At 42.2% G+C, this 19,497-nt stretch overlaps 1 protein-coding gene across 11 annotated transcripts in view; it reads right to left on the reverse strand.

The window, feature by feature from the left end:
• Nucleotides 1-1,810: 1,810 nt before the first annotated feature.
• The window catches only part of TENM4 (teneurin transmembrane protein 4), an 840,211-nt gene continuing 822,524 nt past the window's right edge, over nt 1,811-19,497 (reverse strand). For all 11 annotated transcript variants that reach the window (XM_042456125.1, XM_042456124.1, XM_042456133.1 and 8 more), the window contains 2 exons: nt 12,843-12,985; nt 1,811-8,933 (listed from right to left, as the gene is read on the reverse strand). In XM_042456125.1, the coding sequence (XP_042312059.1) occupies nt 8,175-8,933; nt 12,843-12,985 (902 nt within the window). In that variant the 3' untranslated portion in view covers nt 1,811-8,174. The remainder of the gene's footprint in view (nt 8,934-12,842; nt 12,986-19,497) is intronic.

Here is a 19,497-nt window from a genome sequence, read left to right on the forward strand (position 1 = left end):
TGGGAATTGCAGTTTGTTGTGGCTCTGCTCCAGATTATTTCTGCAGTGTGGATGCAGCCTAGCTCAATCAACACAACCCCTTCTGTAATACACTGAGCAACACCACCTCCAGGGCATCTGTCCTTGTTATTCCTATACAGCAGGGGTGGGCAACTGCTGGGCATTAAGGAGCCTCATTGCCTCTCCTAGAAAACTTGGAGGGGCACACACTCCTGCTACACGTCATGGGAAAGGGAGTGCGCCCCCATTGATTTTAATGGGGCTTGAACATAGGCTATTTATCTCATAAACAGAGGTGGTGGTGTCCTGGAACAGATCCCCTGCGTATACAAAGGGTCCACTGTACTTATGTATATATATCTCCCATATAAGATTCCTGCCTTGATCTGTAATTAAATGCAAGTGCAAGATTGCAACTAAAAGTGGCATTTGTTTCACTCCCTCAGCACCTGAAGATGTTTGGCACATTAAATGATATTATTTTGTTATTTCTTCACCCTTGCAAGCGGTAGTCAACCAAGTGGTGTTGAGATTCCTTCTGCCTCTTGCTTAGGGGAGTGTTCTCAGGTTAATATGAGATTGCTGGTTTTGGCACCAGTTACACAATCGCTGTAGCCTCTAGTCTTGAGAGATGATCAGACCTGGAAAAAAAGCCATGAATAAAAGGCATACTCTCGGCAAAGTTGCGCGATTGCATTGAAGATTTTCAGACACATTGTGCTTATTCAGGACTTCTCCCATGAAGATCCAGGAATGCTCCAGCAACAAACCATTCACAGGGAAGTCTTGGAAATGGTTTTGTTGCTGGAGCACTCGTGGTTCTTCCCAGGATATGTCCTGGATAAGTGCGACGTTGTCTGAAAAATTTCAGTGTGATCATGCAATTATCCCAGGAGTATGCCTTTTTGTTCCCTGATTTTCCCCTGTCTGATAATCTTCTTCATCTTCACTGAATTGAAGTAGGTTGAAGAAGTGGATTAGCAATTTTGGAGATTCTATGCCTAAAACTTAGTGGGAGATCCAATATACATCCATAAAAATTGCTTGCCTTAGTAATACATCAGTGTTAAGAGATCAAGTTAAACACTTGTAGGATAATCATTTTGGTATGTAGGTTTTTTGTTTTTGTTTTGCTATCCCTTTGTTAAAAACAACACAGCTAGTAACTCATTTCTTCCAGTGCACCCTTTACAAAAATCTAAACTACTCAGATACAGGTTTGAGCAGTTCCTCTCTTTTTATCATTGGTAGACTGCACCTGGATCTAGAGGCAACTTGAACAAATCTCGGCTTATCCCAAGGCACCAAAAACCTTCTCCACTCTGCTTAAACACAAAATATTCTTTTTATTTGTCACCGAAGGCTACACATGGTCACTTCTGTTCTGAGATATTTTTTTTACCGTTTTGATTTTTGTTTTCTAGAAGGTATCTACATCTGCAGGTATTTACAGGCTCGTCTTATTTACACAGTCAAGAATACAGTGTTAGAAACACAAAGTGTCAAGAGAGAGGGAGGAGGGGGGAAACCTTTAAAAAAATTAGTTCCAGACGTCAGGAAATTACACACAGTAATGAGAACAAAATTTTGCAGTGCTGGGATGACATGTGTGGTTTTGACAGCAAGTCCTTCTCAAATGGGTAGCTGTGTTCAGAACTTTTCATGTCATATAAAGCATTTTTTTTTTGTTTGCCATAGGGGAAAAAGTGTTTGGCTATTTCCGCAAGTGTCTTAACCTTAATCCATTCCCTGTTTATATATATATGAGGAATTCTTATAAAAGTTTTATCCTCTTCCACTTGTTGGCTCCTTTGCAAACCCCAGTAGCACTGTGGTGGTTTGAAGAACTTGCTTTCTTTGGAATAACAATTCCCAGAACCCTCAAGCTAGCATGGTTGGCTGGGGATTCTGGGAGTTGTCATCCAAATAAATAACACTTTTCTGCTCTAGTGGCTCTAGAACAAACTGTTCACTCCATGTGGAAAAATGACATGAAGGGTTACCAATGATCTGAGGTCCAATATAAGGACTGGATCACTTCTTCTAACTCCTTGCACTCTGGAGTACCATTTAGGAAACGTCTATTGCAGGTCAGCCCAACTGAAATGAAGGGAACCTATATGTTTAACCATTCACTATAGTTTAATTGATTCCAAAGCTATGCAATTATAGCTAACTCTTTCAAGATCAAGGGATAGTTTTCTATCATTCTGTCTTTGGTGGGGCAGAAGAGAGGCCATAGTACTGAGGATATCTTGCTATACTTCTGGATATTGAACCAAATTAAGAAAGGCTTGGAGGAGAACAAAGGCAGTAATGAAATCTTCTGTCTACATTTTAAAGATCCTAGCTGTGCTATAATGGTTGCACTATGTTTTCATTCACCATCCCCTGATGATCCTTTATTACCATTTTCTCATTTAATGCCTCTCACCAAGTCACCATTCTCTCCTTTGCTCTGGGCTCTCATGTCAGAAAACTTGGGCCATATACATAAAATTATGCCCTCCAAAATAATGATAAAAAGTTGGATATAAAGAATCTCCATGCATCTAAGGAAGTAGACCAGGTCTACGAAAGCTTAGGGTACAACTTCTTTCACACAGTTCGGCCTCAAAGGTGCTACAAGATCCCTTTGTATAATGCAAGTAAGGCATGCTAATTTAGCACATCCCATTATCATGTGAAAAAGTTGTACATGTATGGCTTCCCATCTTCTTGCTTTGGTGTTGCCCCTATTTTGAAAATCTTCCAGTGACAATCCTAGGTCCTGCATGCATTAATGTATGTTACCCGGTGCTGAGGGCATACTCTTGAAAGACACACAGCTGAGACTTCCTAGTGGCAGGTTCTCACTGCTCCACAACACATGTGCATCAATATGTGGAATTATCTCACAGACATATAGAAAATTCCACCCCATTTTAAAATTCATTAACCAATACAGCATTAAAAAAAGGAAAGAAAACCCACAATAATCTTTTCAATCACACACACACAAAAAATCTGTTCGGATGTATTCCAGAAGTTAAACACCCGGCCAATGTCCCGTTGCTATAAATTTGTAAGTCTGTGAGTGTAGCTGTGTGCGAATTAACACTTTTTAAAATTGCGTAGTATAATCAAGGAATGGAGTAGTGAAAAACCTTTTAATTCTAAAAAGCAAGCATCTGATCAAGTAGACTTTATGTCTATAAAAGCTTATGCTACAAACTCAGTCTCAAAAGGTGCTACAAGATTCCTTTGTATCCTAAAAACAAGGCTGTTATAATACTCAGTAAAAAAATTCAATGGATGAATTTAGCTGTTGGACATTCCTAATCGAAGTACTGGAGATACTTTGCCTGTTATCAAAGCCATCAAAATATTGACAAACACACTGTTGGGTAGCATTCCCATACACATTTATCTGTGACTAAATCCTATTGTGAATTCAGTGGGCTTACATCTGAGTAGACATGTATAACCAAGTTATATTAAGATTATTTTTCAAACGATGTTCAAGGAAACCCTGTTGTTCTTTGGAAGCACACTGTGAATTCCTCAATAAAAACTATCACTCAAAGACAACTTGCCCACCACTAATACTGAATTTTTCGTGCCATATTATAAGGACAGTGTTTGGGTATGCTCCAGGGTTCTGCATCCAATTTAGTTGTGAGGCCTAACAGATCTGACCAGAATCCTGACTGAATTGAGATTATCCTTTGGCGTAGAATGTGACCCAGAAACCCGTGTATACCACAGGTTTCTGTGATGGTGGCACAGAAGATATTCCCTAGCAGATGGCTGTATGTGAACATTACTAATCTGTAAGAGGTTTGAAAAACAATAAATCAAAATAACCCATTTGATTCTACTATTGAGAGGCTGCAGTAGACACCGTACTAGATGATAATTCGATGGTTTTCCTTAGCTCCTTAATACAGTTATCTTATATTCTCACCTATGATTGCAACTATATAAGACATCAAATAGAAATAGTCTAGCTCTCAACAACTACCATGTTTAATTCAGTCTTCTGTTACATTTCCATCCTGCTCTTCCTACTGCCCAGTATCTGATTTGAAGCCATGTATAGATGTATCTCTAATTCCATGAATACGTGTGATATGTGATGCCACCAAAGTCCCAAGTCAGCGGTTAAAACCCCAATTTTAAACCTTCTTTTTCTCTCTTAAAAAAGAATTAAAAGTAAAAAAATAAAATAAATGGCCAAGGACAAACCAACAGTATGGCATTTGAGTCCATGAAAGTTGCCAGGCCAAATTTATCTTGTTTCTTGGGACAGCTTTGCATGAATATTTAATAGCCTGCACATTTCTGCCTATATGTAGGTGGCTCCAACACATGTCAGTGAGACATGCCACATTATTGGCAATGATAATGTCATTCTGACACCCTACAAGAGCTGCCTTTGGGATTTGGAGGCAAGAGAGACTTATCTGGTAGTACAATTGCCTTGCTGTGCCCTGATCACAATGTCAGAATGAACACATTAATGAACAAACACCAACTATATGTTGGAGGAACTGTGTTCTGGGTGAATTGCAGCTTGGATATCTTTCTCCCACCCTCCCCAGCAAACATAACCAGGTTGGCTCACTTTGCTAGAGAACATGGTGTTAGTATCTGCCTGTGCTGCTATCCTGAGTATCAAGAACAGCCAGGAACAAGGTTCAGAGGTGCCCAGGAGTTCCTAGGGTAAGGACTACTAGCACAGATAGAATTTATTTCTGTTTATTTATTTCTGATTTCTGTGAGCAGTTCCAACTGGAGTAGGCCCAATGAATCAACATGTAAATCCCACGGATAACATGAGTCTGCTTTAGTTGGGATTAGCAGTAGAATTCAAGCCCCAAGAACTCTGGAACCAGCTTGTGCCCTGCTTTCTTCTGGGACACTATAGTGGTGCCATCTTCTTACTTTCTTGGCTGCACAGTCATAGTGCATCCAGCACTTGTCCCTCTCTGGCTCTTCTAGAGTAGAGCAGATGTAGCCAGCTACTGGGTGTAGGGGCCATATTGGCCCACCAGGAGAGCTTCGAGGGCTTCATCCCTCCCACTGAATTACACTGCGAAAAACATCTAGTCTCCCATACATCTTCTAGGTCCAGGAGGAACCTTAAAACAACACCTCTGAATAGCCACCCTTTGGCCTGGAGGGAATGTGTGGAGGCATAAAACAGCACAAGACCAGCCACAAACATGAGAAAAAATGTCCCCCCCCCCCTCACAGGCATGGGTAGCAATTGTTTGGTAGCAATTTTTAATTATTTTTCTTTAAAAAGATTGGACCATCGGGTGTCACAAAAACAGTGTGGGACTACATCTGGCTATGGAGCGCATTTTCTTCACCCGTGCTGTAGACCCTGGCCAATTACAAAAAGCCTTCATGCACACCCAGCAGTTATCATGAAGGGCTATCCTGATCTCTCATTATGATGGGAAATATGGAGCAATGTGGTCACATTAATCTTCTGCTCACCTCATGCACATGTTATGCAAGTCAGCACTTGGAACAGACCCTATGACTAAGGTATTCCTGCCCCTCAAGGCTGATGTCCAATTGCTTCATCCTCGCTCTTTGGGACTAATTCTATTTGCCTTCAAATTCACATGGTTACCCATATTTAGAAGTGTGTGTTTTATTTAATTTGACTTTGAGTTAGATTTGGTCCCATAATCTGACAACAGAATAATTTGCTCAAAAGCTTGCGTGTATTCCATATACAGATTCTGTCTTTCACAAATTGTGGTGAGCAATGTGAAAATATGATACTGAGATGCTTCAGTGGGTTTGGAAATTTAAGGAGATGAGTTTCCTTGTCTTGTTTAAGAGGCTAATACACTAAGGAACATATTGCACAAGGAAAGCAGAAGTTCAGCTGGATAGTAGCACTTTTCTAAGTGCCTTACCGCATGAACTTTTGTCTTTTGTCAAACTGATTTTTCCAGCTAGAAAAAAACTCTTGCTTTTACAATCATCTCTTGTGGGAGAAAACCAGAGTACTACGACATCACATGGTAAGGCACATAGAAAGGTGCTACTATCCACCTGAACTTCCGCTTTCTTTTCTTGTGCGATAAACTCCTTAGTTCTCAGTTACAATTTCCCTGGGGTCTGTTCCTTCAATTCACCTGCTGTCCATCTCCACAACTTTCTATTCTGCCACCCTTTCCAAAATATAGCTAGTTCTCTGGAAAACTCAGTCTTGGGAGGAGAATGTGCTGCGTAAAAGAAACAAATGTAGGCAAATTTGCATAACACTATTTGATAGAAGAATCTGGATTTCCATTGCACAGAAATGGGCTATACTAGTGGGACTTCTTTGTACAAAGCACTTATTAATAGCTTTTTAAGACTGGGCATTATGTTACTCATAGCTTTTCTTATTAATTACTTTCTAAGACTGGGCATTATGTTACTCAGTGGAACTTTGTATTTTCTCAGCTTCCTGCTCTAAATTTGATTTTTGGCAGTGCCAATGGCAAAATCACATAAATGCCAAAGAAACCGTTTCCCCCATGACTAAGACTTCTTCCTGTGAGCTAGAATAGATTGCACAGGGTTAGACAGAGTAATGTTTTGGCTTAGTATAATCACCAAGTAGATGCGATTTTGTCGACATGTGGAGTGTCTTTTCATGGTTTTGTTTTTACTGCAATATGACCACAGGAGGCTCTGAGATTGATCTGGGCAGTGGTTGTGATATGTATCTTTCTTTTCTATCAGGAAAAAGACACAAAGGCCTGATATCTTTACAGTTCGAGGAAGAAAAACCAAATAGGGAGATTGGAATTAGGAAAATGGCCCAATAAGAAAGAGTTAAGAACCCTATTTCCCTTGCTGTATATAACCAAATTCTGCACCTCACCAAATCCCATTTCCTGCATCTGCAAGAATCTGCCTCTGCCCCTGCAAGAAAAACCACTGTAAGATGCTCCATCTGTATTCCACATCAACATCTACTTTCGTTATCAGGTACGTTATTCTTAGGAGGAACTGGGAACTTTTCACCAGTAATGGTGAGCCTATTGCTAGAAAGTTCTCACTTTCTCTTCTTTTAAGCTATGAGCTTGTATCTTCAAAAGAAGATTGTTAAGACACTTGACCTGGTGTACAGAAATACTATATATTTAAGGAGGTTTACCATTGACAAATTTACATCATTGGTGCTTTCCATTGAACAGCATGTGCAAGAAACGTTATTCTAATAGAGTGTGAATCTCCCCCACCCTGACCCCACCCCAGATAGCTGTGAGGGGGTTTCAAGCTAAAAGAGAGAGAGAAGTTTTTGCAGCGATACGTACTCTGTCGCACTCACACACGCAAAAAACAAAACAAAAATCAAACCGGTGAACAAAATAGCCTATTGTAGTAAAAAAGACTCCTTTAAAAAATAAAAATAAAAAAGATTATTCCATCTCAGAAAGGGAAAGACTCATCATCTCACAAGTCTATAAGATGCAGCTATTTTGCCTCGTTCTGCCACTTCTGAGCCACAGGATTGCCCAGAAACTGTGAAATGTGACAAATGACCTGCAAGTTCTCCTTTAGAGGCTCGCAATTAGTTAGAAGGATCCCATTAAAAAGATTTAAAACAGTCTCCAGCTTCTTCTCCTGTTTTTTTTTTCACTTTGTCCTTTGTGTGCACTGCAGGATGTCATGAACTTGCTTTCCCCTCCGGCTTCCTTCTCAGAAATCCTTTTTTTCTTTTCCTTTTCCAACCCAAGTACGAAGGGTTGGCACAAACTTAATACAGAGACCTTTTCCTCACCACATAAAGAAACCTATGGATTTATATGGACAATGCCCTGATTTTCTTTGAATGTTGCACAAGTGGGGGTGGGGCGGGGTGGAGAGAAAGGAAGGACAAAAGAGACACAAGACTTCACTGTACTAGCGCAACAGTGAAATAGACTTTTTTGGTCCCATGGGATGGGGGTGTGTGATAACAGGTGAGAAAGCCAGATTTTTTTTTTGTAAAACAAGAAAAGGATGTTGCATGAGTTACAGTGCAACCGTATTATCACTCCACCCCAACCTTGTTCCTTATAATTTCTGTTCTTGTTGTGTGTTTTAAAAAAAGGATTGAATACAACATAGTCTGTTAGGCGGCCACAAAAGAGTAGCTGTCTTTGGCAAAGAAGTCAACGCATCGACCCTCTCTGTCACCTTCTGCCCATCTCGCTCTGTCTCATAAAATGGATGTTGTTTGTGTTGTCTGAGAGTTCGGGATACTGCTCCACTGAGATCACAAAGTAGCCATCATAGCCCTGCACCCGCCCTGTGTTAAGCAGTTGTTGCTTCTCCCCTTCTGTCCAGGAGCGGGTGCCCTCCTCCCCATCCCGCAGTCTCTGCTGCTCCCGTGCCCAGGCTTGTGCCACGGCACGTTGCCTGGCTAACTCCAGCACACGTGTCTTCTCCTCATCCAAAGTGGTCCCATAGCGGGTGTTCAAACATAGTGCCCCATGCTGGAGTTGGATGTCTGTGTAACGTCTAGTCCTTCCATTGAGCACTGTGTTGATTTGTGAGACGGTGACATTGACGCCATTTTCCAAGGTTCTCCTCCCACCGCTGAGGCCCAGGATGGACAAGTCACTGTCTGAAGGTCCTTGCTTGACAAAATAGTGGGTGTCCATGCCTTCAATAGTGAAGTGCAAGTTCTCCAGGTAATGAGCATTGTTCAATATGGCTGCAATCCTCCGTCCGTCCTCATTAGCTGTGCTGATGATATCAGTGGCCACCCTTCCGTCTTTCATGGCAAATTTGACCCCTTTGCCGATGACGGAGCCTCCTGAAGCAAAGTTATTGCTCTCCTTGACTTCATGGCATCCAGCAATACTGGAGCTGTAGATCTGCTCAAAGCGCTCCAGGGTGACAAAAGCCTTCAGCTGTTTCTGGACTTCACACTGCACTCCTAAGATTGACTGAGCAGCAAGAAAGATAAGGAAAGAAACTCATGTTAGCAAAAGAGGCAGATTGAAATAAAAGAACCAACTCAATGACACCTTAAAGATTGACAGATTTAATCTCTCTGGCATAGGCTAATTTTGTTACACTGTTAATTTAACTTAAATCTTGCCTTTCTCCCAGCACAAGAAGATCCCATCCCAAAGAAGCATCTCAGAAGGATACATTGATTGATGGTCTCGAAAGTCGCTGAGAGGTCCAGCAGAACAAACAAGGAGACAATCCCACCCTGTTAATTTCCCAACACTGGTAATCCACCAAGGCAATCAAGGCTGCCTCTGTCCCAAAGTCAGTTTGGAATTTATCTAGATAATCTGTTTAATCCAGGAATCTATTCAGCTGGGAGGCTGTAAAATCCTGACTGTTTTTTTGTGACACAGCCTAACACAGCTACCGTTCTGGAACATACACATGCAACCTCTTTTTAAAGTCCTGCAAAGAAGGGTTCACCCCCCTCTGAGGTAGCCTATTCCACATTTGAGCAGTTCTTGCAGTAAAAAAAAATCTTCCTAATGTTTTGATGGAAACTCTTTTCTTGGTTTCTGTGTCTCTGGAGTGGCAGAAAACAAGCTTACTCCATCTTGTTGTTGCTGTGTGTCTTCAAGCAATTTCCAATTTATGGCAATCCTAAAGCAACCCTATCTTAAGATTTTCTTGGCAGGATTTGTTCAGAAGAAGATTGCCATTGCCTTCCCCGGAGCCATGTGACTTGCCCAAGTTCACCCAGTGGGTTTTAGGGTGGAGTAGGGAAATTGAACCCTGGTATCCAGAGTCGTAGTCCAACACTCAAACCACTACACCACGCTACTCCATCTTCTACAACAGTGCTATTTAAAGTAATGGTTGTTGGACTATCTTCTATTCCTGGCAAATTTTCAGGAAACAAAAAACTGTAGACTTTGGGTACAACTTTAGAGCTGGTTCCTGGCACATAGAGGGTGAAAATTGCCAGTCAGCCATATCTGATATCTTGAGAAGCACTGTTCTACCTGACATCCTTTCAGATATTTAAAGATGGCTATCAAAGTCACTTTTTAATTGTTTCAAATAAACTCAGTTCAAGAACTATACCACCCTCCTTCAACCTATGGCTTGTTTAGCAAACTATAGCTTGTCTTTAATGACAGCATCTACATATACCTTTGAAATATTTCCCGATTCATTCATTGACATATTTAGTGCAGGGTTTCTAAGGGCCAAACTAAATATAATATGGACAGATCCATGAACAGGATGAAAAATCCACATTGAGATGATGCTGTATGTTTTCTGTGTGCATAGTGAACAAGAGTGTTTGCTTGTTTGGTTTGGCAGTAGTAGTGGAGGACCTTTTTCAGTCCAGAAAATGGTGGAAGGGGAAAGGGTTAACCCAGCCACCTGACCTCAAGCAATAATCCTGACCAGAATTCAGATTCTGTTTATCTTCTCTTTCATGAATGCTAAAAGGCAACCACATTTTCTACAAGACGCAGAGTGTGACATCCCTGGAGTGTTCCTAGCCCCACTGCGAAGGGCTTCGGTACGTACGGTGCAATGTTATCAACAAGAACCACATAATCATAATTAAAAAAAAACCTTCTCCATTATCTCAAAATAGGTCCTGTGCCTTTGAAAAGCTGCTTAATTTTAAGATCTAACGACCTTGAATACACCCTTTCAATAATCAAGTAATGCATTTGGGAAGACTGCTTTCTTCTGAGGAAGAAAAACAACTTGTGGACTCTGTGGCTGTGAAAATAAAAGGAAGGGACGCCAACCAGATTATGCAGAGTTCAAAGAGACTGAGCATCCTGCCTTTGAAATTTGCTATCCATTCTGTTTCATCTTCCATCGCACATTTTCTACCCTAGATGAACCAGCAAAAAAGAGAAATAGGAAATGCCATTTGAGCAGAGGAGGTAGGCCTCTGATAACGCCAAAGCTTTCCGCAAACTGGTGAGATAGAGGAATGGCTGAAAATCCAAAGAACTATAGATAGAGGAGAGAGAATTCATATAGTGCAGTAGATAAGAATGCTGGACTTAAACCTGAGATACTGGAGTCCTGGCTGATTATTGGACTGAGAATGGCTTTGCTTGATTCAAAAGCACCTCTGCCAGGAAAACACTAACCACCAGTGTGTGGATTGTCAAATGTGACTACCACATCCCATGAGGAAGGATTTCAGACCTAAGAAAGGGTAAGAAAGAAAAGGTTTCCCTCACTTTGTGTGTGTGTGTGAACTTTTACCTCCATCTACTTTATGGGTTATATCCCTGTACCAGTGAAGGGAAAGGGTGTGTGCATGTGTGTGTGTGCAAGCACACATTTGTGCCCTTTTATATAACCCTTCTTGGTTTGGAAATCTTGGCTAAGATCCAATAGTTATGCTGCTAGTGTAATTCTCTGCTAGTGCAGCAGTGCTGATGATTTGGGGGATGGTGTTTCCTTTTCCTAGGTGTGCAAGAGCAGCCAGAAGCAGCTGGCTTAGCCTTGCTGGTTGGACAGTGAGCCTGGGAATTGTCTGCCTGCTCCTGTGTAGCCAGGGAAAAACAAGAAGCAGGTGTTGTCCCCAACCAGACAAGAGGCTTTTTTGGTCCTGGGTGTGCAAGGTCAGCCAAATGGGTTCTGGACACACTCTCAAGAGTCAAGACCAATCAGTGTGGGCTTTTGCAAGGAGGTACAGGATCTCATCCTACAATGGCTGTGTTATTGCTGTTGTTGTGTGCCTTCCAGTTGTTTTTGACTTACGGCTACCCTAAGACAAACCTAGCACAAGGTTTTCTTGACAAGTTTCTTCAGTGGGGGATTGCCACTGCCACCCTCTGAGACTGAGAGTGTGTGACATGCTCAAAGTCACACAGATGGGTTTCATGACTCAGCTGGGATTTGAACTCAGGTAACCAGAGTCATAGTCCAACATTCAAACCACTATGCCACAATGGCCATAATGCCAATGTGTAAGTCAACTAAAGAATTCTGATCTTTGGTCTGAATCCTACTTATTCCCCCACTACTGTGTATGCACTGATTAAATGGGACTGCCATAAGTCAGGGTGGTCAACAGTTGGTATGTAAGTGGTTGCATTAGCTCTGCAGGAGACACTGAAGGCCTAAAGTCCCCATACAAAAAGAATTACAAACATTCTTCACCTAAAGGACTAAGTGCTCTCTGGGAGACATTTTCACCACAATTTGCCCCTACTTGGCCATTTGAGAATCCTTTTTTTGCAACAGGCGGTTGACTCAGAAGATCACTTTCTATTCACTTCCTGTTTGTTTGTTTTTTAAAAAGGCCTCTATTATTATTATTATTATTATTATTATTATTATTATTATTATTTAGATGTCTAAAGTGTTGGGAGGAAAATTTGTGAAAGCAACCACTGCTCCTTCTGGTTGGGGAAAAAGAAGTGCAGTACTCAGAAAGTTGGAAAGCTGTAGAGAGGATTTAGGAATAGATGCTGATGCTATAGACTGCGATACCAAGCTTGATAGACTACTACTGTACTTCTATTAGCCATAAAAGGGTAGCATTAAAAATGCTACATCAGATTAAAGCAGTGATTGGGAAAGTTTCTTGTTGGGTTTACAGCTCCCAGAATCCTCAGCCAGCGTGGCCAGTGGCCATTCTTACTGGGGGATACTGGGAATTGTCCAGACTTTTCCAATCAGCGGCTCACTGTCCAGGAATGGAAACTGTTCTGGCCAGGGAGTAAGTAAGCAATGCATCCATGGGAGGCAATTATGACTAGCTATGGAGAAGCAGATCACTATCTCCTCTGCACCTTGAATGAATGGGTTCTATAATCATTTAGTGAAAGCCTTGACAGATGATCTTCTAAAATGCACAGAAGTAGAAAGTGCATCAAGGTCTGATGAACTACCTTGCTGTTGTCCCATTCTTGGGTTTTTAGCTGGGTGTGGATGAGTTCATAGGAAGGTTCCACAGCATCCATGTCAGGCTTAGGATAACCAGGGATGACATTGTGCAGTTGAAAACCAAAGGTAAGCAACCAGCTGTTGACATCTGGAACAGAGAAAACCAAAAGGTTAGAAAATGAATCCAGGCAGACAACTGAAAACACAGCCCAGCAACTTGCATTTTGGTGCTAGTTATGAAGATCACATAACTTGTTGAAACAGCTTCACTGGTTACCAGTCCATTTCCAGGTAGAATTTGAAGTGCTGGTTATGACCTTTAAAATGCTATACAGCTAGGATGCAGACTAAAAGACCATGTCTCCCCATAACAAACAGCCTGAGCTCTAAGATCCACAGGGGAGGGATTTTGCTTGGACCCACCACCTTCATAGGCATGGTTGGAGAAGACACAGGACAGAGCTTTCTCAGCAGCTGCTCCCATACTGTGGAATTCCTTTCCAAGGAAGGTCTGCTTAGTTCCCCTTCCTTGTGCTCTTTTCACCCACAAGTTAAGACTTCTCTATTCAAGCAGGATTTTGACAGATTTTAATCATATTGTAGAATTGTATTCAAGTGATATGTTATATTTTTATTTTATATGTTTTTAATTATGCTCTAAATCCATGTCAAAATTGTTTTTAACAGAACTATTTTTTAATATTTTTAAACATGTGTACTAGTATGCTTTTTAAATACAATATTTTCATTTTTAATTCTGCAAGCTGCCAGTGTGGCATAGTGTTTTGAGTGTTGGAGACTCTGGAGATCAGAGTTCAATTCTTCACTCGGCCATAAAAACCCCTGGGTGACCATGGGCAAGTCACATGCTCTCAGCCTCAGGCAAAGGCAATGGCAAACCTCCATGATAGTTTCACCTTAGGGTTGTCCTACAATGGAAACAACTAGAAGGTACACAACAACAAGCAACAAGCTGCCTTGGGTGCCTTGAGAAATGGAAGTTGGGTTATAAACTGAATAAATAATATTAATAAACAAATAAAGGAGGAAGATGCCACATTCTTCTAAAATGAAATATGGGGGCACTGGAGATATGCATACATTTATTCATGTAATCAGGTCCAGCATTCAGGGTCAGCATGTTTGCCATCTGCTGAGAGCATCTGCTGCAATGTCCTCTTCACCACTGTAACCTGCTCTTCTCTCTCAGAAAACCATGGTAGTGTGAAGGTAGGCAATAGAAGGGCCTGCTCACAGCTTCTATGCCAGGTGAACCAAGCAGAAGAAGAAGAGGAGGAGCTAGGAACTGTGCCACTGAGAAGATAAGCTCACCTAGTGAGGGAGGCACAAAAGCTGTCTTGCTCAAGTAGGCAACACTGCAGGAATTGAGATAAATTAAAAACTATTCATTGTCTAGAATCATAGAGTTGGAAGAGACCACAAGGGCCATCCAGTCCAACCCTCTGCCATGCTGGAAATCTAAATCAAAGCATCCCTGACAGATGTCCATCCAGCCTCTGCTTAAAGATCTCCGAGACTCCACTACACTCCGAGAGAATTTGTTTCACTGTCAAACAACCCTTACTCTCAGGAAGTTCCTCCTAATGTTGAAGTGGAATCTCTTTTCCTGCAGTTTGTATGTGGCAGTAGGTAGGCCAAAATTAAAACAGGCTAAACTTCTTTGTGCTGCAGAAAGATTTTAATAAAAAATAAAATAAATTAAATAATATTAATCAATAATATTATTTAGAATTAATATTAATTCCACTCTCCTCTTCCTCTGCCTGGTCCTCTCTTCTGGAGAAAGCTGAGTTGCAGAGGATCCTTGCCTGTCCTTCTCCTGAGTAGAAGGCTGAGCAATGGAGGAGCCTTAAGCATTTGCCCATCTTGCTCTTCTGCCGCCTGGCTTTCTCAGGAGAAACCTGGGTGGAGGAGATGCCTTGCAGATTGAGTGTTTGCCTGTCCTCCACCTTCTCTTCCTTTACCCATTCTTCTCAGGAGAAAGCCAGGCAGTGGAGGAGCCTCGAGGGGCAAGCCTTTGTCTGTCCTCCTCCTCCTCCTCCACCTGTCCTTAGAGAAAGCAAAGTAGTGGAGGAAACTTGGAGGGTGAATATTTGCCCATCCTCTTCCTCCTCCTCTGCCACCCATCCTTCTCCTCAGAAAGCCAGGTAGCGGAGGAGCCTTGCAGGGCCAGCGTTCACCCTTCCACTTCCTACTCTGCATGGACCTCTCCTCAGGAGGAGGCCAAGCAGCAGAGGAGCCTTGAAATCATTCCACATTCTTACAGCCGCTCAAAATCCTTTGGTGGGCCGCATGCGGTCCCTGGGCCGAATGTTGTGCAGGCCTGGTCTAACATGCCTTGGAAAGAAGCCCTGTGGTAACTCCACTGTGCCAGCACTGGTTTTTCCTTGTGAGATTTGTTTTGCCAAAGAGGAAAGAAATTCGTTTTAAACCAATGAATGGGTGGAATAACCAGTTAAGTCAGTTTATGATCCACAAGATCAAGAATTGGCTTCTAGGAAAATGTGAGCCCAAATCACACGGAAAACCATTCACTTTAGAGCTTTGGGTAAATTACTTATCCACCAATGCCTCCATTTATAAAAGAATGGAAATGGTTGGCTTTTTATTAATGTCTATTAGCAAGCGAAGGTATTCTTCTCCTTGCTATATTCAGCGGAACTCCATGTTATCCACTAATGAGCCGAGATAAGAAAGATGTTCCAAATCCATATCCATTTGCTGGTATTCAGGGCACGGAAAAACAGTCCATTCTGCACCTTTGAGAATTTGAAAGACAGACGGCAGTGCTTTTTTATTATTTTATAAAAACGTGGCTTTAAAATAAAAAGCACCTTACTCTCATTAGTGATTCATCCACTATATTAATAGGAGCAATGATCAGATTCCTCTTGGCTTCACGACATGATCTTTTAGTTAGGGAAAAAAAATCTGCTGTGTCTCTGAATAACAGAAAGCTTAGTCTTTCATAGCACCAAAATAATCTAGTGGAACTTGCTGCCTCAAGGAAAAATTCTTCACACAGAGGTCCCTCTTTAGACATCACTCACCAACACTAATCATCCTATAAGTTAAAACATATTAGCCTGAAAATTGTTGCTAGTCCCAGTCGGAATAAACACAATGAATCACTGAGATTTATCAATATGTTGAGTTGACTCACCATTCAACAGTTGACTCATTGGTGCTACTCTAGCTCAGATGAACCAACTGAGTTCAGGCCATTATGTTTGGTTACTCCCACTGGTCCAAATAAATGAATATCTGGATCTACAGTAGAAGATGCAGTTTGCCCACTTCTGTCCAAAAAAAAAAAGACTACTCTTTCGAATTTATGTATTTTTAAAAAATATTATGGGTGGATGACAAAAAGGCCCTTTGGGTGATTAGAGAAGGACAAACCCTGGGACTACATGAACACAGCCCACAAGCTGTTTTTACCATCCCTGAGCAAACCTTGATTTTACCATTTTATATAAGGGACATCATTTTACTATGCCACTGTATTTAATGGGACTTGAACATTCATGAATTTGGATATCTACGGTTGGTCCTCCAGTGGAAACCAAGGACCCATTCTACCATGCTCCTGGCTCCTTGCAACATTTCCCATCCATTCAAGTTTCTAGTACTTCCTTTTAACACACTTTCCCCCCTTCCACTTGCTTGGTTTCACTCAAACCCGTTTCCTTTTCTTCTTCATATAAAAAAAAACATAAAACTGCTTTTGATGTAGTTAGAAAGACCAACCTGGCTTGGTACTTTGCCATCATCACTCAAAGAGCTTTCCCAAGTCTTCTGCATGAGTTCTTTTTAACCATTTGAGCCTAAGATCAGCATGTAAAATATACACTCTACCACTGTGTTATGGCTTCTGTGTGCTTTCATGGCCCACTCTGTTCGCGCTGCCTCTTCTTTAGCATGTCATTCTCTTTCTCCATGGATGCTTCCACACTGCACAATTGTAGCACTATGATTCCCTTTAAGTGTCATAGCAATATCCTATGGAAGTCTTGGGCTTCTAGTTTGAGGAGGCAGTAGAGCTCTCTGGACAAGTCTTCTAAATATGCACTCTCAACTGGAAATCCCAGGATTCCATAGGACATGCTGCCATGACAGTTAAAGTGGAATCACAGTGCTATAATTGCGTTGTGTGAAAGGGCCCCAAGTTCTTCAAGAGCCAGCAGTCTGACACCACTGGACTCCCCCTGCCTCATTTCTCCTACTGTTCTGCCTATCGCTGGGCAATGATACCCTTTTCTCCCCAACATACACTTCTTTGACCTTCAAAAACACATACTCCAAGTAATTCTGTTGACTCCAGTGGAGTTTAGTTTGCTCAGTCAAAGGCTGCAGTCTCTCTGGTCCAGCCTATATTGAAGGCACGCAATACTTGTTTTCACTAGCGCTTAAATAGCAATTTACAGGGATGAATTAACACTTAATCGCATTGTTATTTTTAAAAGGCTGGATAAAAAGGTCATGATTAGAAGGGATTTGGTTTTTACTCTCTTGGAGCAAAGATCCTTAATGCGGTTTATTTAGATGCAATTTAGAATCTGGGCTGCCAGCTGATGCACACAGTGATACCTCTGTGCAACCGATAGGGAATGAGAAGGACATTAATCACCCTTTAATCAGCAGGAAGAGATGTGTGAGGGAGTAGGAAAAGGCGAAGAGGGGAGAGGAATAATTCCCAAACAAGCTATTTAGCTTACAGCAGTGGCTCTCAAATGGTGGGGCAGGAACCCTCAGGGGGAGCATGAGAGATGCTCAAAGAGGGGTGCAAGACTTGGAAACCCGGATCTCTCTTTCTCCTCTTCCCAAACTTTTTTATGTGTACAATGTATACATGAGTCGAGTTATATACTGAATTTACTTAAATAAAACTGTTCTAATTTGAACAATTTTGTTGCAAAATGTTAAAGGACAGGTTGCTCACCTGTAACTGTGTTTCTTCGAGTGGTCATCTGCGAATTCACACAAATGGGTTATTTCTGCGCATGCGCAGCAAACTCGGAAACTTCTAGAATCTCTGGGCAGAAAGTCATGTAACTTTCTGCAGTCTCTTTGCAACTTTTTGGCGGTAGCCCCGCCCATCCCGTATATAAGGCCCCTGGTGGTCCGCCCTTCTTCAGTTCCGAATGAGCCGCAAACAGCGCGGCAACAAGCGTTGTCAAATGAGCAGACACTGAGGGGAAGGATGGGTGGGTTTGTGTGAATTCGCAGATGACCACTCAAAGAAACACAGTTACAGGTGAGCAACCTGTCCTTCTTCTTCGTGGTCTCTGCGAATCACACAAATGGGTTTAGACTAGCGAGCTATAGTCTCTGGAGGAGGGAGTGTCAATTAACATGAAAGAAATACAATAAAGTATGTAAACCAAACACCTGTGTTGTTTATTGACATTACCAGAAATCAATGAATGGCAGAAAGCAACACTGCCCTCCCAAATGCTGCATCCTGTCTGGCCCTGGCGTCCAGCCTATAATGTCTAATGAATGTCAATGGTTGGGACCAGACTGCAGCCTTGCAAACCTCTTCGAGGGGAATTCCTGTCAAAAAGGCTGCGGATGCTGCTACCGCCCTAGTTGAATGGGCTCTAACCCGACCTGGTAAGGGCTTATCAGCCAGTTCGTAGCAGAGGCGGATGGTGTTGACCATCCACTTGGAGAACCTCTGCGGTGACACCGGCAGCCCCTTCTTGGCTTCGGAGTAACATACAAATAGTCTCTCCGAACGCCTAGAGCCAGCTGTCCTGTCCAAGTAAAACGCCAGTGCTCTCCTCACATCCAGAGTGTGGAGCTGGCGTTCAGAGTCTGTGGTCGGATTAGGAGCCAGAGTCGGTAAAACAATGTCCTGGCTGATGTGAAAAGCAGATACTACCTTTGGCAAGAAGGTAATGTCTGTACGGAGGACCACTTTGTCCTTGTGAAAACGGAGAAAGGGTTGATCCATTCTAAGGGCACACAGTTCTCCAGCCCGGCGGGCTGATGTGATAGCTACCAGGAAGGCTGTCTTCCAAGTTAGGAGTCTCAAGTCCGTGGTAGCCAACGGTTCAAAGGGCTTAGAGGCTAGATACGCCAGAACAGTGTCCAGGCTCCATTGAGGGGAAGGATCTACAACCGGGGGATGTAGGTTGTTAAAACCCTTTAGGAACTTCTTTATGAGAGGGTCCCTAAACAAGGAAAGTTTGCCTTGAAAGCAATACAGTGGTACCCCGGGATACGAAAGCACCGCCTTACGAAATTTCCGGGTTACGAAAAAAATCAATAGGAAAAAACTGTTCCGGGTTACGAAGGTTATTTTGGGTTACGAAAAATTTTTTGGTGCTTTTCGGCGCTATTTCGCACGAAATCGCGGCTTTTCCCCATTAGCGCCTATGGCTTTTTCGGCTTACGAAGGATTTCGGGTTACGAACGCGGCGGCGGAACGAATTATTTTCGTAACCCGGGGTACCACTGTAGTGTGATGAGATGGCAGACAGGTAGCACTTAATAGAACTCAAGGAGAGACCTGCCTCAGTTAGTGTCATAAGAAAATCCAGGACTATTGGGATGGAAACACGGGATGGTGGAACTTCCCTGGTTTGTAGGAAGGCAAGGAATCTGTCCCATTTATAGGCGTAGGACCTCTGG

This window comes from Sceloporus undulatus, chromosome 3 (assembly GCF_019175285.1).
Source record: "Sceloporus undulatus isolate JIND9_A2432 ecotype Alabama chromosome 3, SceUnd_v1.1, whole genome shotgun sequence".
NCBI classification, from domain to species: domain Eukaryota; kingdom Metazoa; phylum Chordata; class Lepidosauria; order Squamata; family Phrynosomatidae; genus Sceloporus; species Sceloporus undulatus.